This window comes from Trypanosoma brucei, chromosome 10 (assembly GCF_000210295.1).
Source record: "Trypanosoma brucei gambiense DAL972 chromosome 10, complete sequence".
Lineage (NCBI taxonomy): Eukaryota > Euglenozoa > Kinetoplastea > Trypanosomatida > Trypanosomatidae > Trypanosoma > Trypanosoma brucei.
This window is the reverse complement of record NC_026743.1, coordinates 3,282,005-3,299,712: the sequence shown is the minus strand read 5'-3', so window position 1 is coordinate 3,299,712 and position 17,708 is coordinate 3,282,005. Positions and strand designations below refer to the sequence as shown.

General features: G+C 46.3%; 10 protein-coding genes across 10 annotated transcripts; 9 read left to right on the top strand and 1 right to left on the bottom strand.

The window, feature by feature from the left end:
- Positions 1 to 455: 455 nt before the first annotated feature.
- On the top strand, positions 456 to 1,178 carry TbgDal_X17000 (chaperone protein DNAj, putative; the record flags this gene model as incomplete). Its single annotated transcript, XM_011780559.1, has 1 exon — positions 456 to 1,178. One exon carries the CDS (start codon positions 456 to 458, stop codon positions 1,176 to 1,178), a length of 723 nt encoding a protein of 240 aa, XP_011778861.1.
- Positions 1,179 to 2,411: 1,233 nt separating this feature from the next.
- TbgDal_X16990 (hypothetical protein, conserved) lies at positions 2,412 to 3,197 on the top strand (the record flags this gene model as incomplete). Its single annotated transcript, XM_011780558.1, has 1 exon — positions 2,412 to 3,197. One exon carries the CDS (start codon positions 2,412 to 2,414, stop codon positions 3,195 to 3,197), a length of 786 nt encoding a protein of 261 aa, XP_011778860.1.
- Positions 3,198 to 3,480: 283 nt separating this feature from the next.
- On the top strand, positions 3,481 to 3,822 carry TbgDal_X16980 (hypothetical protein, conserved; the record flags this gene model as incomplete). The annotated part of the gene is made up of 1 exon (XM_011780557.1): positions 3,481 to 3,822. One exon carries the CDS (start codon positions 3,481 to 3,483, stop codon positions 3,820 to 3,822), a length of 342 nt encoding a protein of 113 aa, XP_011778859.1.
- Positions 3,823 to 4,180: 358 nt separating this feature from the next.
- TbgDal_X16970 (hypothetical protein, conserved) lies at positions 4,181 to 5,476 on the top strand (the record flags this gene model as incomplete). The annotated part of the gene is made up of 1 exon (XM_011780556.1): positions 4,181 to 5,476. One exon carries the CDS (start codon positions 4,181 to 4,183, stop codon positions 5,474 to 5,476), a length of 1,296 nt encoding a protein of 431 aa, XP_011778858.1.
- A 303-nt stretch (positions 5,477 to 5,779) lies between these two features.
- TbgDal_X16960 (hypothetical protein, unlikely) lies at positions 5,780 to 6,079 on the bottom strand (the record flags this gene model as incomplete). Its single annotated transcript, XM_011780555.1, has 1 exon — positions 5,780 to 6,079. The coding sequence occupies one exon, from the start codon at positions 6,077 to 6,079 to the stop codon at positions 5,780 to 5,782; it is 300 nt and encodes a 99-aa protein (XP_011778857.1).
- Positions 6,080 to 8,269: 2,190 nt separating this feature from the next.
- On the top strand, positions 8,270 to 10,312 carry TbgDal_X16950 (hypothetical protein, conserved; the record flags this gene model as incomplete). Its single annotated transcript, XM_011780554.1, has 1 exon — positions 8,270 to 10,312. The coding sequence occupies one exon, from the start codon at positions 8,270 to 8,272 to the stop codon at positions 10,310 to 10,312; it is 2,043 nt and encodes a 680-aa protein (XP_011778856.1).
- Positions 10,313 to 11,538: 1,226 nt separating this feature from the next.
- Positions 11,539 to 11,844, top strand: TbgDal_X16940 (hypothetical protein, unlikely; the record flags this gene model as incomplete). Its single annotated transcript, XM_011780553.1, has 1 exon — positions 11,539 to 11,844. One exon carries the CDS (start codon positions 11,539 to 11,541, stop codon positions 11,842 to 11,844), a length of 306 nt encoding a protein of 101 aa, XP_011778855.1.
- A 632-nt stretch (positions 11,845 to 12,476) lies between these two features.
- Positions 12,477 to 13,535, top strand: TbgDal_X16930 (glycogen synthase kinase, putative; the record flags this gene model as incomplete). The annotated part of the gene is made up of 1 exon (XM_011780552.1): positions 12,477 to 13,535. One exon carries the CDS (start codon positions 12,477 to 12,479, stop codon positions 13,533 to 13,535), a length of 1,059 nt encoding a protein of 352 aa, XP_011778854.1.
- Positions 13,536 to 14,861: 1,326 nt separating this feature from the next.
- On the top strand, positions 14,862 to 15,167 carry TbgDal_X16920 (hypothetical protein, unlikely; the record flags this gene model as incomplete). The annotated part of the gene is made up of 1 exon (XM_011780551.1): positions 14,862 to 15,167. One exon carries the CDS (start codon positions 14,862 to 14,864, stop codon positions 15,165 to 15,167), a length of 306 nt encoding a protein of 101 aa, XP_011778853.1.
- Positions 15,168 to 17,170: 2,003 nt separating this feature from the next.
- TbgDal_X16910 (hypothetical protein, conserved) lies at positions 17,171 to 17,512 on the top strand (the record flags this gene model as incomplete). The annotated part of the gene is made up of 1 exon (XM_011780550.1): positions 17,171 to 17,512. The coding sequence occupies one exon, from the start codon at positions 17,171 to 17,173 to the stop codon at positions 17,510 to 17,512; it is 342 nt and encodes a 113-aa protein (XP_011778852.1).
- Between the last annotated feature and the right edge of the window lie 196 nt (positions 17,513 to 17,708).

The following is a 17,708-nucleotide window of genomic DNA, read 5'->3' as shown; positions in this document are numbered from 1 at the left end:
TTCCAAAATATTACGTCGTAGGAAGTGAGAACTCGGAGAGACCACTTGAGACCAGTTGTGGCTCCGACTGCGTTGCACGTGCGGTTTGTACTCTGCCTGTTACAGCAATCCCTCCGTGTAAGTGCCTCGCAGTAACAGGTTACCATCGACGAGGATAATTGTTAAGAGAAGGTTTGCCAGAAAGTTGGCGGACAAAGTGGTGTTAGGAGCAGGTTAACAAAATAAAAGGGGAGCAGAAGGCAGGTGACCTCCATAAGGTTTATTCAAAACACATCTAAGAAAAGATTTAACGATCACACACTAATACCAGATAAGTCTGCAACACGGTGGCGGCTGCAACACAGTATCAGCGAACGATAGTTTTCCCCCTTTAAAGGAGCAAGTGAGAGAAGCACACAGTGCAACAAGGAGGAGGGAGCCTGCGCGACCCACTTGTTTATTCCTGGGCCTGTAAAATGTGGCGTAGTCAGTGCTGTTTGCTTGTAGGTGGTAGGACCTGCCGCAGGCTGTTGACGCCAACTTCCTCAAGGCGGATGGCAGCCGGTGCGATGGGCGCAGCTCCGCTATTCGTTCAGCTCCGCCTCGCCAGTGAAGTGAAAAATCCATATACTGTGCTTGGCGTTAAGCAAGGAGCTTCTAAGGAGGACATTAAGAAGGCGTATCGCGTGCTTGCCAGAAAACATCACCCTGACGCACCGGGTGGTTCCCATGAAAAGTTTCAGGAAATCCAAATGGCGTATGAACAGGTAAAGAGCGGGATATGGATACCCAAGGATTCGAATGGTGGTACTGACGGTGCAGGAGGCACGACCAACGCCAACCGCTACAGCAACTTCCGCTTTACCACGCGGCAACATAAGAGCAGAATTAGTTACGACGAGTTCTACGAGGAAATGCATACTGGCAAAGTGAGGAAAGATCCATTTGGTGATGACGACGGGGCTGAAGAGGCTACATCCAAGGATCCACGCCGCAGAGCATTCGCAGGAAATGAAGAATTCTTCCAGGCATGGTTTCGGGTTATCCTCATGTGGTCTGCCCTGTTCGTGACGCTGCGTATTGTTCTCTTCATGCTTTTCCCTCCGCGGCACGAGGCGGTGCGACGGGCACCGATGCCAAAAGAGCCCAGGAAACCACCTCCACCGAAGCCGCTCATGAACAACTCACTTGTTGCATGAGCCAAAGTGGTGCCATCGGTGAAACAACACAAACGGAATATTTCTTTCGGCTCCATCCAGTCTCGTGTCCACTGGCTTTTCCTGTGGTGTGGCAAGGAGGGGTCTTACAATTAAGGTAGTGTCAGGTTGGCGCACATTTCTGTCTACCCGGTCCCTAACCGTCGTCAATCACATCCAGCCGTTATGAGCAGGTAAAGGGAGAGTAGCAGCGGTAGCAACGCCGACGGAGTACATGCTACAAGGGGTGCGATACGGGGTCAAACGGAAGAATGTGTGTGTTGCCACATAACCTCATCGGTGCTACTGGAGTGTATTCACATCCGGTGGGAGAAGTACTTAATCAGATGCGTTAATTTTGCCTGAAACAGGTTGCATATGTTTATATATATATATATATGAATACACGTATATGATATATGCTACGTCTTGGGCTACTCACGTTTTGTGTTTGTATCGTGTGATGTCTGCTTCACAGTGTTTCCTTCACCTTTTATTGTTTGGAGCATATTTCCTCGTGTACCTTGTTACCACTACATACCTTCCATTTCCCCAGTAGGTGTAACCCTATCTACTCCCTGCCACTTATTTGACCGCGTCACATATTTATTGCCCACTCCCATGTTTGTTGTGTGGAAAACCTGAACAAGAACATGTGCCTTCGAATACTCACTAGCACGTGGATGGGTACACAAGCGAAGGTCCTCCACCAACTTGTAGTGACAGGGAGTGTGTAACTGAGTGTTTGTGTAGGTACCCCACCCACTTTTTTTTATTACTGTAATTTTATCGCTTGCAACATCGTCTTGAAATGTATTCCTATGCTTTTTTTTTTACGCATGTGCACACCCGTTGGGTGAACTGCGTTTTTCTTTTTTCTTGCATTTCCACCATTATTCACCACAACGGACAAGGAGGCGCCGTTATCCTCCGACTGAAAATAAACCGGAGCAACGAATAGGATAAATAGTGCCTAAGTTAGCGGCTCTGTTGTCCAACTCTTCGTCATCGGACGCGGAGAGGCAAGAGCGCTAGGTAGGGTTGACGGTGGGACTCCACTGACCTTGCAGAATACGTTTGGGTATTTTTCGTTCTTAGCAACATATATCCGTAGTGGGGCCGTTCGTAATATCTTTAGTGTGGTAGCCGTTTGACGGAGGAGTGAAGGGAAGTAAGGTTGTAGGGGAGAGGGAGGTCTGCGGTAGGGAGCCACACTTTCAACGGAGAAGTACGGCAATGTTCAACCGTAACTTTATTCTCCGAGCTGCGGAGTTCAAACAGAAGTCCCGTTGGTCCAGTGTATGGCCGAACATGCGCTATGGGTCCATGTTTCTCAGCTACAGCGTGGGAAGGAAGCTTCCAATGAAGGGCGTCAACTGGGTTACTCGAGACTCGAATCGCTTACTGAATTTTTCCAACAGGTACAGTGCTGTAATCTCCGACATCGACGTGAAACGGACGGAGGAGGAACTGAATGTCGCTCTGTCGGACATACGTTGGAACGACCACCGACGGATCTACTGGAAGTGCTCTTTTTGTGGTTCCAGTTATCGTAAAAACGTTTCTGTTCGAACCAAATATCACGCAGGCTGTAACTTCTGCAAGAAGAAATATCCGTCAGAGGTGCGTGGGGAGCAGCACGGAAGCCCGCCCGTATCGCAAGCGGCTCCTGAATTAACTGAGCAGCTCGTGGACAACGGCAAGCGGGATAATTTGGCTACGTTAGCAGTAACAAGCAAATTTTATGCGGAGTGGACTTGCCGCGGTTGTGGCGGGTCATACAGGTCAACTATTCGCAGTCGTACGGGGCAAGTAGAGGCAGGGCAATGTACTTTGCACCCTGACATTGTGGCTTGGTCGGCATACTGTCCGTCATGTTCGTGGAGACCAAATATGGTTCCCATCGCAGAGGAAGTCTCGCGCAGTGGTCAGTTCCTTGGGTTGGAGCGATCCATGGAAGAGTTGGGTGGACAGCGGGGCAAACAACTACCCATCCCGCGGAGGAAGAGGTTGGCTTGCTAAGCGGTGTTTAGTTACTTGACCTTCGCTTCTTCTTTGTTTCGGTTGTTCTCCCTTCTGTATTTCTTATAACCGTGCGGATACCCAGCAGTTCGCAGTGCCTCTTCGTGGGTATTTGCATTCTGTGAGTTGTGTTGTGTTGTGTTTGTGAATAAAAACCATACTCCTACTGCACTGCTCATCACTCGTTTATTTGCCTTTCCTTTATTGCCACTAATTTCCGGTGGCTTCGTCACAGCGGTTAGTGTAGTACCTGTTTTACAGGACACAGCAAGTTTCCGCTAATATGTCTAGTCGCTTTTTCCAAAAGTATTTTATCCGTTGTGGTAACTGCCAAACCATTCAGAGGTACGCGAAGGGCTACAAGCCCATTCCCAACCCTATTCTTTTTGATTCGGACGCACACTGCCGCAGTTATCACCGTGAGCGACGTGACTGCACGGGGTTGACTGGGACATTGGTGACTTGCCGCTGCGACAAGTGTGTGCGCGTTCACTCCCATTGGACTGTAATGGACTTTCAAGAATTTCTAGATGCAAAACTAGTAATGACCCCGGAGGAACGGACTGCGCTACTGTGGCCGGGCGCGGGGAGTAGGGCAGAACCGTCATCCGGAACATCGAATTAACTTCAGGGAAGTGTGGTGCCAAGTGAAGACGCCGTTGTGATTGTTATGTTAAACATGCACTTCACGAACGTTTTGTGGATGTTCGTGTGAAGGGGTTTCGAAGGCTACAGGTGTACTTTGGGGGCGGAAGCCACAGGATTTGGTGGCTGTGTTGACCGAGGGATGCGTTCAAGGGTAAATTTTTGAACACTTGTTCTTTCCTTTGCTACTGACATCATCACCCCGTTATGATGTAGCCAACTGCGCTTGAACTGAATTGTTGTCTAATCTGCCCGCGTAGCCTTTTTCTTTTTCTCATTATCGTTTCCGTTTGGGGAGGATTAGGGGAAGTTTCTGAAGGGGAAGAGGTGACATTTAAATGTCTGAGGCTAGCGACCGTCATCGGCGTGTTGGCGCTAGTTTCACTCAACAGTACTACACGAAGTTGGTGCGGGAACCGAGTGAGTTGCCAAACTTCTACGTGCAGGACGCTTCATTTGAGCACCTTGGGCACAAAGCCACCGGCGTAAAGGCGATACGGGAGGCTGTTGACCGGTTGTACCCCGTTTTGGTCGACGCCGTTGTGAATATCGTCAGCCTCTCATCGGAGGTGGGGAGCGATGGAAATATTTCTCTCACAATACAGGGGGTGCTCACCGTATCGCCAACCCTCAGCCACAACTTTACCCACGAAGTTGTGCTCATGGAACACAAAGCTCATCCTGGAAGTTTCGGGGTGGTGCGTGACAGGCGGATAAACAACCCGTCAGAAGAAGCACAGAAGCGGTGGGCGCTCGAGACACCGCCAATGTTTGCTCAGGAATCACCGAAGGAGGAACTACCACCCATGGAGGACTTGGCTCCGTCGAGGGCTGGGGTCGCCGCCCAGAGGGTGAGTTCAACAACTCAACCGGCGGCCGAAGCTGCGGTGGAGAAACCGGCTGACTCTGGTGCACCCGCTGTTCCCGATGCTGAGGCAGAGACACGGAGGCCGAAAAGTTTTGCGGAAGCCATCAAGTTAGGGAAACAAGTAGGTAGCAATGCGAGTCAGGTGGCTCCTCGACTCGTTGTGGCGAAAGGGGTCAAAGACCACGCTGAAGAACCTCCAGTTCGGGTGAAAGCGAGCGAACCCCAGCGAGAAGGCGCAAAAGCGCTGACTAGGGATTCTACGGGAGCAAAGAAGGGTGCGACGGCGAAAAAGCGCGATGGCAGTGAGAAGAACGGAAAAGAAGCGAGTGACCGGTCCTCAGGCAAACCAAACGGTAGGGAGGGTCCCAATCGCAGCAAGGGGAAGGATGCGGAGGGGCGGACGCTTAGTCGCTTCGTGGTTTTTTATGACGTCATTGTGAAGGGTTTGCCTCCCACTGCAACGGAGCAAACTGTACGCGACCTGGTGGAGCCAATGGCCCCCGTTAAGCTTGTGAAATTACTTTCCCAAAATGATAAGAAGGACACCAACATTATACGCACCTTTTCCTTCGTGCAGTTGGATCACGACGCCATAAAAGAGGCGGGTGGTAATGTGAAGGCAACGGTGGCAAAATTGTTAGAATCGAGCAAGGGAAAGAAGGGGTCTGGAGGGTCACGCATTCAGATAGACGAGGTCCGCGAAAAGTACACCGCGGCACCTGCCCAAACCTCGGGCGAGGCAGCCAACGCCGATTGTTCTCAGTAGAGATACAAGGGCTGTTATGGCCAACCCTGGAGTGATGATATGACCGTACTCTGCACCTTTACTCTCTTGTGATGTGTGTATTGGTGTCCGGCGTGAACTTTTTTGCTTCACGCCCTTTGATTTACCCCGTTCTGAAGATGTTCACGCGCTGTCATTTCTTTAATCCTCACTTCAGGAACGTACATGAGTGTATTTTCCCAAGCTGTGCAACCACCCAGTCTCTCCGCAGCCATGTCGTTGGCACTGGCTGAGCTCAGCTTTATTATTTCATGTCAATGCCGCTCCTGAGGAGTTGTGCATACCTTAAAGGGACTCCCTATGAGGTGTTTTCACCAACTTGTCAGTTCGGCCGATCGCGTGTTCATAAGCAAGTGGGGGAGGAACATTCTCTTGTATGTTTTGCCATTGCAAAACTCGGCGCTTCGACTGTTGTAGGAGCTGGGAAGGGCTGTGATCCTGGTGTAAGGTTACAGTGGATGGTTCAAGCTCCCCCCTCACTGATGTGTGTGTGTGGTGGGGGGGGGTAAAGTTTGGAACAAAAAAAACGGAAACGGAGTGTGGGATAAACAGGACGGGAGGGGAGAGGGATAGCACTACACACATTTAATGATTCATTTAAAATTTTTTTAAAAAATGGACGGAGAACTAGCGAAAACTAAGTAGAGCTAGGAAATCAGGGCGATGAAGAGGCGCATAGGAGCAGGAGAGACCGGTGTTGTCACATTGCTGTGGGTGTGTGCGTGCTTTATGTTGGAAGCGATGAGCAGAGCATGGCGAAAGGAAGGGAGAGCAGCTGCCCGTCGGTTCCCAAGAGGGGAGGTGTGTGTCTGGTATGCCTCATTACGCGCGACGCGTCTCCTCGCGCTTTCCTCTGGTTTTCTTTCTTTTCATGATTCACTTAGAAGCTGAAGTAGCAGAATTCAACGAATTGAGAGGCAATGGGAGTAAATAAAAAGACGGTCGAAAGGAAGAGAGCAAGGGAAGTAATAGCATTTTTGTGCAAGATAATGTTCCTACATTCTAGAGTGGTTGATTCCGGATATGGTCTTGTGGGCGCTGTGACCTGAGTTATGTTTATCTGCAGATAAATAAGGGATGGGGGCAGAATGCCAGTGGGCAAAAAAATTGGTTTCATGTGCGTTTAGGAGGTAACCGGGTTAAATATGGAAGGGGAAGGGGGGACCAAGACCTCACGCGTTTGTGCGGGAAAGCGTGAAAGAGAAGACAACACGATAGGTTCACGTGATCTCACAGTCGGCGTGTATCTTTGATGACACACGTGCTTCTGTTGTGTTATATATTATATAAATATATTATCAAGCCTTTATCTCTCTGTTTGTATGTGTAGTACGGGTGTGCTTCGTGTTTATCTTATGGACGCAGTACGCAGTATGTATACCACTCGCCATGGAGAGGCAATGAAAAAAGGAACAAAACAGAGGGGAAATTCGGCACCGCTGCGTGACGGCGGTCGCTGCAGATGAGCTTCTTGTAAGTTTCGCCTTTGCCCTTTGCCCTATGTTAGTTCATCTTTTTGAAATGTTTTCTTTCTTTTAATGCGGTGAATACAATGCTGTGAAGATCAGTGCTGGGGAAAAGAAGCCGACGCACATTTGTACCCGTGAGTGTTTGCGTAACTACAATCCTTTTCAGCTCTTTTGTTGCCATCACGCCCCTCTCGCATGTGCCTTTTAAGTTCATCAACACTGCTTTATTAAATTTTAATTATGCGGGTGGTGATCGTCCCGCACGGACTGTTTTTGATTTCTGCTTTTCTTTGATTTGGTAGCTTTCCTTTTTTTTTTCTTTCGCCTCTTCGTGTGGGTGCGCAGTTTGTTCGGTTGGAGAAGGCGAAGAGGCATACTCCACTAGAGTTGTGTCATCATATATATGTAGTATGTGTATGCGTATGCATATACATATTTATAAATATATATTCATATACATATATATTTCCATCATTATCAACCGAGACGTAAGGGGGCAAGAGAGGGGAGGTTCTTTCGTCTGTTTTTCCTTCTCATTTTCGTAGTTCCTCTCATTGGGTGTGATGTAACCTGCGTCTAATATGTCAACCTTTAGGAGGGTTTAAGATTAACGTGAACTTTAAGTGGGAAAGGTGCCCATGCTTGTGTGAAAACGGTAAGCTCTGAGTAAATTTTTATTTAATAAGTTCAGCCATTAAGAGAAGGAGAAGTAATGAAAGAGGATGAAGCGATGCAAGTGTGTGCGCGCGTATGGGGGAGGGGGGAAGGTGAAAGATTACGGGGCGGCAAAGTACGTGAGGGAATGAAAATGAGGGGGAAATGGAGGTGAAGGGGGGGGAGGAAAGGCAAAGGTATTCGAAGAGAAAAGCATGGGAGTGGTTCACTTAACTCCTCTCTTCTCCGCGGTATTTTTCACTGCAATAATAATTATAACTTCTCCGTTACCCAAGTTGCACCTGTGCGCCCGCTGATATTACGATTGGACGGGAGCCCTTTTTTTTTCCTCCCTCTTCCCACCAAAACGACACACGTAAGAGAAAAATTGTCTTGTATTGTGTGTGTGTGTGTGCCACCACTATGTGTATATGCGCTGTGTGGTTTGGTAATTTGATGTGTGTTTTATGCACAAAGGATTGTGCGCGTCCCTGTCCTTTGTGACCCTTTTTCGGTGTGGTATTGTTTTCATTCAAAAAACAAACGAATCCTTTTCCTCTTGTTCTCTGTCCAATGTGTGATATCACAATAGGTACATATTCAGTCGCTTATCAGTACACGTTCTTTGGCATTTACTGAGGACCCCTTACAAATGGCAACCATAGCGGAGTTGCAGCAGGCGATACGTGATGAGAAGGAGAAACATGAGCAAGCAATGGAAGAGTTACGGTCCCAGCGTGAGTCACTTGCGTCCGTAGTCGCGGAGCAGCAACAGTACACGCAGGATATTATCATGCGTGTGTCTGAGCTTCGTGGGCGGAAGAGTCAACAAATGCTGGCTGGTAATGCCGCACCTAACTTTGCGGAGATTGACACCGGTTGCAAAGCTGTGGATGACATTCTTTACTCCATTGAGGAGGGACTTGAAACTTCTACAGGCAAAAGCAGCGTTGTTTTGGGGAAGATTTTGGCGGCCGCGGTACAAGCTGTTGTTCCTGGTGGCGACAAGAAACCCTCCACGTTAAGCTCGAGTAGCTCCGCGACACGGACGACAGATGTTGTTGTTATCAGCCGCAACGAGATACGGGGAACACACGAGTGGGTAAAGAAGCACTGCAAGAAGTGCACCGCTTGTGGAGAATTGAATGGGAGGCCGAGGCCGTGGGAGCCACCAAAGAAAACAGACAAGGGCAAGTCCATTAAGGGTAATGCCTCTGCTCCGAACCTGCGTTGTATTCCCGGAAAGAACTTTCGTTCCCTATCGCTGTGCTTCCGTAGGGAGCCGTGTAGTGGGACAGTTCTGGAACTTATGAGGGTTTCCGCTGTGGTTAATGTTCAGGGTCAAAGCGGTGAGCAGATAACCAACCCGAGAGAGGTCGCCGCAAAAATAACCGCCCTTGTGGTGGAGTGGGTTCGGAAGGAGATGGAGAACGCAAGGGAGGCGGCCAAGAAAGCTCCGTGGTGCGAAGATGGTGAGGACGGCCAGAAGTTTGCAGTCGCCGTGGAAATGCTGCTACACAACATTGACACACGTGTCGAGGTTTTCGTGATTCCACCGAAAAACGGAGGCAACGTTGGGGGAAGCAACCATGTTCCCATGAGGATCAACGTTTTTGTCGTCTCACCACTGTTCCTCTCCACGTTGCAACCGTTTGTGGAACTGTGGGGAAATGAGCGGGACCGTGAATATATGCTTCAGGGTCTCATCAAGCCGGCTATTAAACGCATCGCCAAACTATTTGGAGTGGATGGTGTAGTTGACCATGGTATCACCGTCGGTCTCAAGGCTGTAGACGCCCTTGTGAGAATGACAAAAGGGAAGCACTTCTTTGAACCTACATCCCCGGTTAAGAGCAAATCGGGCCGCCCTTCGGCATCCCAACCGGAGCAGCTAATCGGCTTTATGCATTCCGTCATTCTTGCAATGTCCCTTCTGGGGACGCGCATTGAGCTAGAGTGCGCTGTTCCTGACCTTGGCGATCTGAAGGATTTGGAGGACGCGAAGCGGAGCGCATTCAACATTGCAAAAGCCTTTTTGCAACGCCTTCTTCCCCCACGGCAAGATGTTGCCGTTTCGTTAACCGATCCAGCAGCGGCAGATGCTGTGCTTTGGCTACGGCGTATGCCAACACGGATGCTTGAGGTGCTTAACAATGCCTTCAGCAGCAACAGCCGACTGCCCTCGTCTCTGCGCACGGGCGTTATCGATCACCTTGCTTCACCACGGCTGAAGATTAACTACGCTCTCAAAAACTTCTCTGAGATAGTCATTGACATTTTCCGTCCGTACGCGCCAAATAGTGGCATGATGACTGTGGAAGAGAAGCACAAGGGCGAGAAGGCGCGAATTGGTGCATGCGCTCCCGTTGTCGACATTCCCCGCGACATTGTCCGTGCCAGTGCAGAAGCTGCTGCGTGGGCGAAGGATATGCAGCAAGAGCTACTCAAACGGGAGGCCGCCGGTGTGAATACCAAAGAGGGCGAAGACGCCGTGAACGTTGTATTGGAAAGGACGAAAGGGGACGAGATCATGGCCAACTTTCTGAAGGAAATGCAAGACCTCCGTTTGGAGGTTGTGGAACTCTTGGAATTTGGGTGTGACGTCTGCTTGCCCTTCGGTGTTGCCATGCAGAACGGGACCACGCAGCCAAGTGAAATTATCTACGCGCGAGTTGAGGGTGTTCGCAACGCGTAAATGGGTTAAAGTGGGTAGGTAAAATTGATGCCATGAGAATTCTCCCAGAAAGGAAGTTATAAAAGGTGGGATAAATGTATATTTTCTCTACAAAAAGAAAAAAAGAAGGGAGAAAAACGAAGGGGGAGGGAAATAATAATAACCAGCACCTGTAAGGGAGAGAGAGAGAGAGAACGATGATAAGGCGTCGATGGTGACCGTAATTTGTTTGTTTGCTCATTTCCTTCATCGCTCCGTTCTGTTTTACATCCACAGGGGTTTCTGAGACAGTTAATAAGCAAGATGAAGATAATATATATATTTCCCTTGTTTATATCAACCATTGATATAATTCAATAAATGGATAAGCAGAAACCCGACTGGTTAAACAAGAAGAGGGAAATGGAGGCATGTGGTGTTGGGGAGCGGAGGTTGCTTCTTCCTTATTCCCTTATTATTATTATCATATATATATATATATATAACGTTAGTAACAAAAGCGAATCAGAAGAATGTAAAAGAGTGAAAAGAAGAAATAAAGGAAGGAAGGAAGAGCAAGAGGAGGGGGGGGGCGGTGCTATAGATATTGTCAAATAAAATTGTTGCTTCTTTGTTTTGCTTCCGTGGTCCCTTTTGTTTTGCGTTGTTGTCAATATGTAACCATGGGGAATGATGATGCCAACAATAAAAATATTTCAAACGTAGCCGTGTGTTATTTCTTCCCTCTTGTTTGTTTTTGGTTTTGTGACCGCATGCATGTATATGAAAGCCACTCCGCGTGAGTAACGGGCGATAAGAAACAACAGAAAATAAAGGGAATGGAATAACGATTAGAGGAGTGAGTGAATATAAGAGAAAATTTATTTCTCTTAGAAGTCGAAGAATAATACAGAAAGTAAGATGAAGAACGATAAAGGAGTAAAGATTAGGAATTAATGGGAAGGTACACAAGAAGGATTTAAAAGGTAATTTTGATGGGGGAGGCGGGAAGGGGAGGGCTAAAGTGCCATAACTGTTTTTTTTTCTTTTTTACTTTTTAATGTTTTCCGACTTAATTTGGTTTTTTTTTTGTTGTTGGTGGTGTTGTTGAGTGAAGAGTGAGGTTATAGTGTGGCGTCTTCCGTGTTTTTCGTGTTTATGTCACTGTCTTTTTTGTTGTGCCAGAGACGGTTATGTGCTGGTCGCCTGGCTTTCCCTAAACCAGTGGTAAACTGCGTCGCAACGGTGTAGTGAACGTTATTCTCAGCATGCGGATAGTACCAACCAACGCTTTTCCTCTTCCTTCCCCCTTGTTCTTTCTTTGTCTTTATCATTCTGGTGCCTTTCTCCTTCACCGGTTGATTATGGTATTTCCTTTTCTTTTCTGGTTAGCCACTACCTTTTGTTCTGTATTTAATTGCTCTTGTTGCGAAACTATTTTTCACTCCCTCCCTTTTTTTTCTCCTTTTTCAATCTTGCTTGCTTGTTTGCTATTGTTTTTCCGCTCTAATTCATCACCCTGGTTGATACCACCACACGTATGTCTTTGCATGTGCTTTAAACTACCTATGTAGCGGCATTAAAACCACTTTCCTCACCTTCATTCTTTTACGTCCGCCGTGTGGATCCACCGGCTGTTTTTCGAATAATCTTTAGGGGACAGTACAGAGAAGAAGAAAATAAAGAACCAGATCAAAACAAAGGGAACAAAGAAATTAATATACAACTTAACATAAGCGAACAACCACACGAGAATTGAATCAAAAGCAAAATAACAGGAAAAAAAGAAGGTAAGCAAATATTTGCACAGAAGGAAACAACAGTAGCAGCGGTTAGAGAGAAGAGTTAAGGAGTGAACAAACACCTCCAAGGGGGATTAAAAAAAAAACTGAAAAAGAAAATAGCAGGGAAAGGTATTCAACGAACGGGGCGTAGATAAGTTAGGCGTTCCCTTGACTGGTCGAAAAACAGCAACAATAACACCAAACTAAAATAAAACAACACAAAAAGAAAGAAAGAAAGGGGCAAGTAGGTCGTCGGTCACGCCCACTAACGTTGGGTCATTGACATAATATCAGTTTGACATCGACGGCTTTTGCTTCCTCTCTCACTGATTGATTATCACTATTTATTCTATTTATTTATTCCTTTATCAAATTATTTTTTTTGGTGTTGTTGTTGTTTTCAAAATCGCACTATTCACTACATGTCGCTCAACCTTACCGATGCTGCGGACGACCGCAGTTACAAGGAGATGGAAAAGTACACCGTGGAGCGAGTGGCAGGACAGGGAACGTTTGGCACCGTTCAACTTGCACGCGACAAAAGCACGGGGTCACTAGTAGCAATTAAGAAGGTGATACAAGATCCGCGCTTCAAAAACCGAGAGTTGCAAATTATGCAGCATTTAGCACGACTTCGCCATCCTAACATTGTGATGTTGAAGAATTACTTCTACACAGTCGGTGGGGAAGGACGGCGCAACGATGTTTATCTCAATGTGGTGATGGAATTTGTCCCCGAAACGCTGCACCGCACGTGCCGGAACTATTATCGCCGCATGACAAATCCTCCACTAATACTGGTGAAGGTGTTCATGTTCCAATTGCTTCGGAGTATCGCCTGTCTTCACATCCCCGTGATCAACATTTGCCACCGTGACATCAAGCCACATAATGTTCTCGTTGACGAGCAAACGGGGGAATTGAAACTGTGTGACTTTGGAAGTGCCAAGAGGCTTGCGGCAGATGAGCCCAATGTGGCCTACATTTGCTCGCGTTACTATCGCGCCCCGGAACTCATATTTGGCAATCAGTTCTACACCACTGCCGTGGATATATGGTCGGTTGGCTGTATATTTGCCGAAATGCTTCTTGGTGAACCGATATTCTGCGGTGAGAACACTTCTGGGCAGTTGCGTGAGATTGTTAAAATACTTGGAAAACCAACGAAGGAGGAATTGCACAAATTGAATGGGAGTAGCACGGAGATTAATGCAAATGCAAAAGCAACCCCGTGGGAGAACGTCTTCAAGCAGCCACTTCCTGCCGAGGTGTACGATTTGTGCGGAAAAATATTTAAGTACGTACCTGATCAGCGCATTACACCTCTGGATGCACTCTGTCATCCCTTTTTCAATGAGCTGCGGGAGCCAACAACGAAGCTTCCCAGTGGTAATCCCCTCCCAGCGCATTTGTATCAGTTCACTCCTGATGAAGTGGAGGCCATGACGGAGGCTCAGCGGGAGTATCTGCTGAAGAAGTAAATGGTCGTGTTTTAAGTTGTGTTCGAAGGTGTTGGAAAAAGGACCGAAAAGGGAAGGGATGCTGCAGTATGTTTTGGGTGTGATTTGTTGAGTTAATAGCGAGAAGAGTGTGAAATTGTAATGTATACGCAGCGTATCTTTGTTATTTCGTGTTGGTGTTTTAGTTCTAAAGAGAAGAAAGAGAGATATAGATGATTAGAGTACGAACACAGGAGAGTAAATAAATTCTGGCGCAAAGGCATGGATACAAATGGAAACAGTTGATATGTTAGAGAAAAATGAAGCAAGTGGGTGTGGCACGGGAAGAAAAGAAAAAGGGAGGCGGCAAGATGGAAATGGGGACAAGGTTTTGGAGTGCTTTATTAATATGATGTACAGGGATTGTTAATGTTCGGCGAGGAGGTTAAGAGAAGGGAACGAAAGAGGGAGTGAAGTGAACTGAACTGAGAGAAAGGAAAAGAAGGAATGCACATAAATTAATAAGAAAAAAAGACAAAAGAATGGGCGGCTTTTTGTTCGTTTGTTTGGGTTTTTTTTTCCAGAGGAGTGAGGGAAGGTGACGACAGAGGACCCGAGAGTTTGGCGTAGCAGTCACACAAACCCACGCCTTTCCTCACATGTACGATGTAATGTCATCCAGAATAGCTAGTGCAGTGGAAAGAGAAAAGGAAAGAAGAGGAAAGGTATGAAGAGCAACGAGTGACTTTTCGTATCCTTCTCTATTTGCAACTTGACGCGGATTTTGACAGTTTCGTTTTCTCCTTTTGTTTCTTGTATTTAATATTCTGACGTTGTTTCTCTGCAATCACTTCTTTTTCTTCTCCTGTTTCAATCTTTTCATTGTTTTACTGTGTGGTGGGGGATTTTTGAGGTTGTACGCAGAGACAAATGGAAGATGAATCATTCTGACGTCTCAGCATTCCTGTAGCACTTCTTGCATCTGCACATTTTTTTTATGTCTCGTTTTCTCACTTAAATTTTCACTCACGGCTTTAAAACTTCGGTGCTTGAACGTAATTGACAACTTCAGGGGTGTTGCATGTACCTCTGTAGTTGTTTCCTTGAGCCTATGTGTGGAGAGTAAAGGGAGAGGAGTTATTATTCCCCACATCTCTTTACCGGATTTATGCATGACAGGAAGGAGCAACAGTCTCTTAATATATTTATATTACATTTACACGCTTGCTCTTACGCATATATATAAATATATTAATATATGCATGTCTGGTTACATACGTAGGTTCGGTAGGGCTTGTGTACCACTGCGTCTGGCGTTCGTTTGTACACACCGACAATTTTCAGTGCTTCCGGTTTCTCATTTTTGTAATGTTTGCGGTTTTTGTTTTCCTTATCACGCACTACCGCCACCGATCGAGGATGTGTACTGAGGGAAAAGGAGAAAAGACTGGTTTTGATCTCCCTCTCTGTATATGTGCTTTTCACTTCACCTCCTCAAAACAAAAACAACAACAACAACAACAACAGACCCCGCCTATTATTTTTAATATTATCATTATTACTATTGTTGAATGGATGAGCTCCTTGGCGTTGCCTTTTCCTCCTTTCTTTTTTTGTTATTATTCTTCTTCGCTTCCTTCTCTTGTGACCGTTTTGTTTCATCGGGTACTGTAAACTTGCAATGTGAGACGAGAGAAGGAAAGGAAGGAAAGGGGGAGAAGGAAAGGCGAGGTGAGGTGAGGTGTGAGGTGAACGAAGCAACTAACAGTGTACAATGTGACACTTATGTGGTGTGGGGAAGAGAGGAGCTAAAAAAGATTAAGAAGGATATGAATATAAAAGTATAATTGCTGTAGGTGGGATTTTGGCTGGCGGTACTTGGGTGAAACGTATGACGCTGTCGTTTAGGGCAGTGAAGCGTGCTGTGGTGATGGTTGAAGGAAACTCCTTGCGCGCTCACAAAGGTACTCCTGTTAAACTTGCACATGCATACATATAAATAAATTAATAATATATATATATATATATATATTATTGCCAACGTGTCGGATATATTCACTTTTTTTTTCTATCAGTGCCTTTTGATTATGTGAAACAACAAAGGATGGTGGAAAGTAGTGGTAAATGAGGGTGGGGAATATAAAGAAGAGTGTTACTTTTGAACTTTTTTCCCGCAGACGAACGAACATGGAAGCATGTATGCAATTCCAGCGGCACCTTTAGATTGTGTCTATTTTGGAAAGAATATATTTCAAGGGGATTCGTGGTAGTGGGTTCCCCTTCTCCTCCCTTTCTCTTCCCTTCCTTTCCCTGAATGTGTACCCTTTCAACTCTCTTGCTTTTATATAAAACACAGAGGGGGGGGTGAGGTTACGCCATCACTGAGCGAGAAAAAAAAAAAAGAAAATTCTATTCGATATGTGCCTCTGTTTCTTCCCTGTCGCATTTACCACGGCTATGCTTCATGTGTATGTGTCTTGTTCAACTCCTTTGAGTTTTACACCTTTTGTGGGTTTAAGCGGGTGGGCATGTCTCCACCCTTTTGGTGGGTTTTACCCTTACCTCCCTTCTCTCATTTTCAATACAGGAGACTCCGAAAATGTGAGAGAAAGAAAGAAAGGGCGGGGGTGAGATCCCCACACACACGAAAAAAAAAAACAAAGAGGAGATGGGGAAAGAGAGAGGGGGGAAGAATAAAGATAACAACAACAATAAACAAGAAAAAAATTAAGAAAATAAAGAAAGAAAAGTGCGTCGCCTCTTTTTCTGTGCTTAAACGATTTGCCGTATTTGGTTGTGCGTGGTGATGGTACTTGTTTTTGTATTTATTCGTTTTACCTCTTGTGATGTGTATGTGTTGGTGCTTTACTGCTGTTTCCCTACTTGTTCTTCTGTATTTCCCTCTGTAAAGCTGTTTTTTTTTTTTTTTTGCTGGGCCCCATGATTAATATTTTGTTGTTGTCTTCCCCTCTCTTCTCCCAACCGTGTCATTGTCTCACTTTCAGGTGCGTGAACATGGGAGTACATATATATATATATATATAATTTCTGTTTGTGCTTACTATAACGCACTCATAGCTACTTTTGAGAATAGAGAGATACCCCAAAGTATCTTATTTTTCCTTTTCTTTCCTTCTCTTTGTTATGCAACGACATTCTGAGGCAAAGCGACCCCTTAAACGGCGATGAAGGATGGGAAAATAGTTTGAGCAGACAGTTCCGAAGTCCTTTCACAATCTGCGCAACTAAATGAGCAGTTGAGCACCTTCGGGTGCGTGGTTCTGATGACTACACCGTTTGTTGCATATTTTAATGAATGACGGATGTGTGGATTGCCACGAGGCGGTTCCGTAATTAATCCTTTATTTCTGAGTTGTACAGAAAGTTCAGTTGTCACCACGTGAGGGCCGGGGGTTGGGTGCCGCGTGTTTGTCTTTTTTGTGCGTGTAACATTTGATGCTGCCGTCGATCTCCTCCACCCGCTCCTAACAGTTGCTTATTTTTTTTTGGTGGTGGTGTTGTGCCACTTCCATTTGTTTACTTCTTTCGTCTCCACTGTGGTTGTGTGATATGTGCCGTCAGTTTATGGCATAGTTCCAGCTGTTTGCTTATTCATTTTTATTATTTTTTTCTAAAATGACACAATGTCAAACAAATGGAACGAGGGAAAGTTGTAGATGGTCCTGCGAGGCGTGCGTCTGCGATCTGTGGCGGTGAGTTGCTACGGTTCATCGCTGACAGCAGCCACACGGTGTCTTTCCGTGCGCACGGAAGATTTTTTTAGTAAGGAGGCCATCAGTCACGCAAGGCGCGTAAGTTGGGCTCCTCACACGACAGAGAAAAAACAGGGTGCCTTCGCAAAACTCGCGCGGTCAAACTTTGGCGATCCCCTTCCCAGTAGCTTTGCGCAGGAGCCGTACTTTGAGGAAGAAATTGAAGCCCATCGTAAGCACCACCGACCAGACGTTTACATTTATAAGTATAACGTTTCTCCTACTCACTTCTCGCTTCGGGAGTGAATGCGTATGGATTTATCACTTGTAGTAACGTTTTGAGGGGTTTTAAAAATGAACAGCTGAGTGCTAAAGTGCGCGGAAGGTTGAGAGAACAACCACCTCCCGTTAAATGGTGTCTTTTCTCACCCTGCCTGTGACATTTTTTTTTTTTTGAGTGTGTGTCTGGTAACTTTGTTGGGGTTAATTATTTAGGGTTACC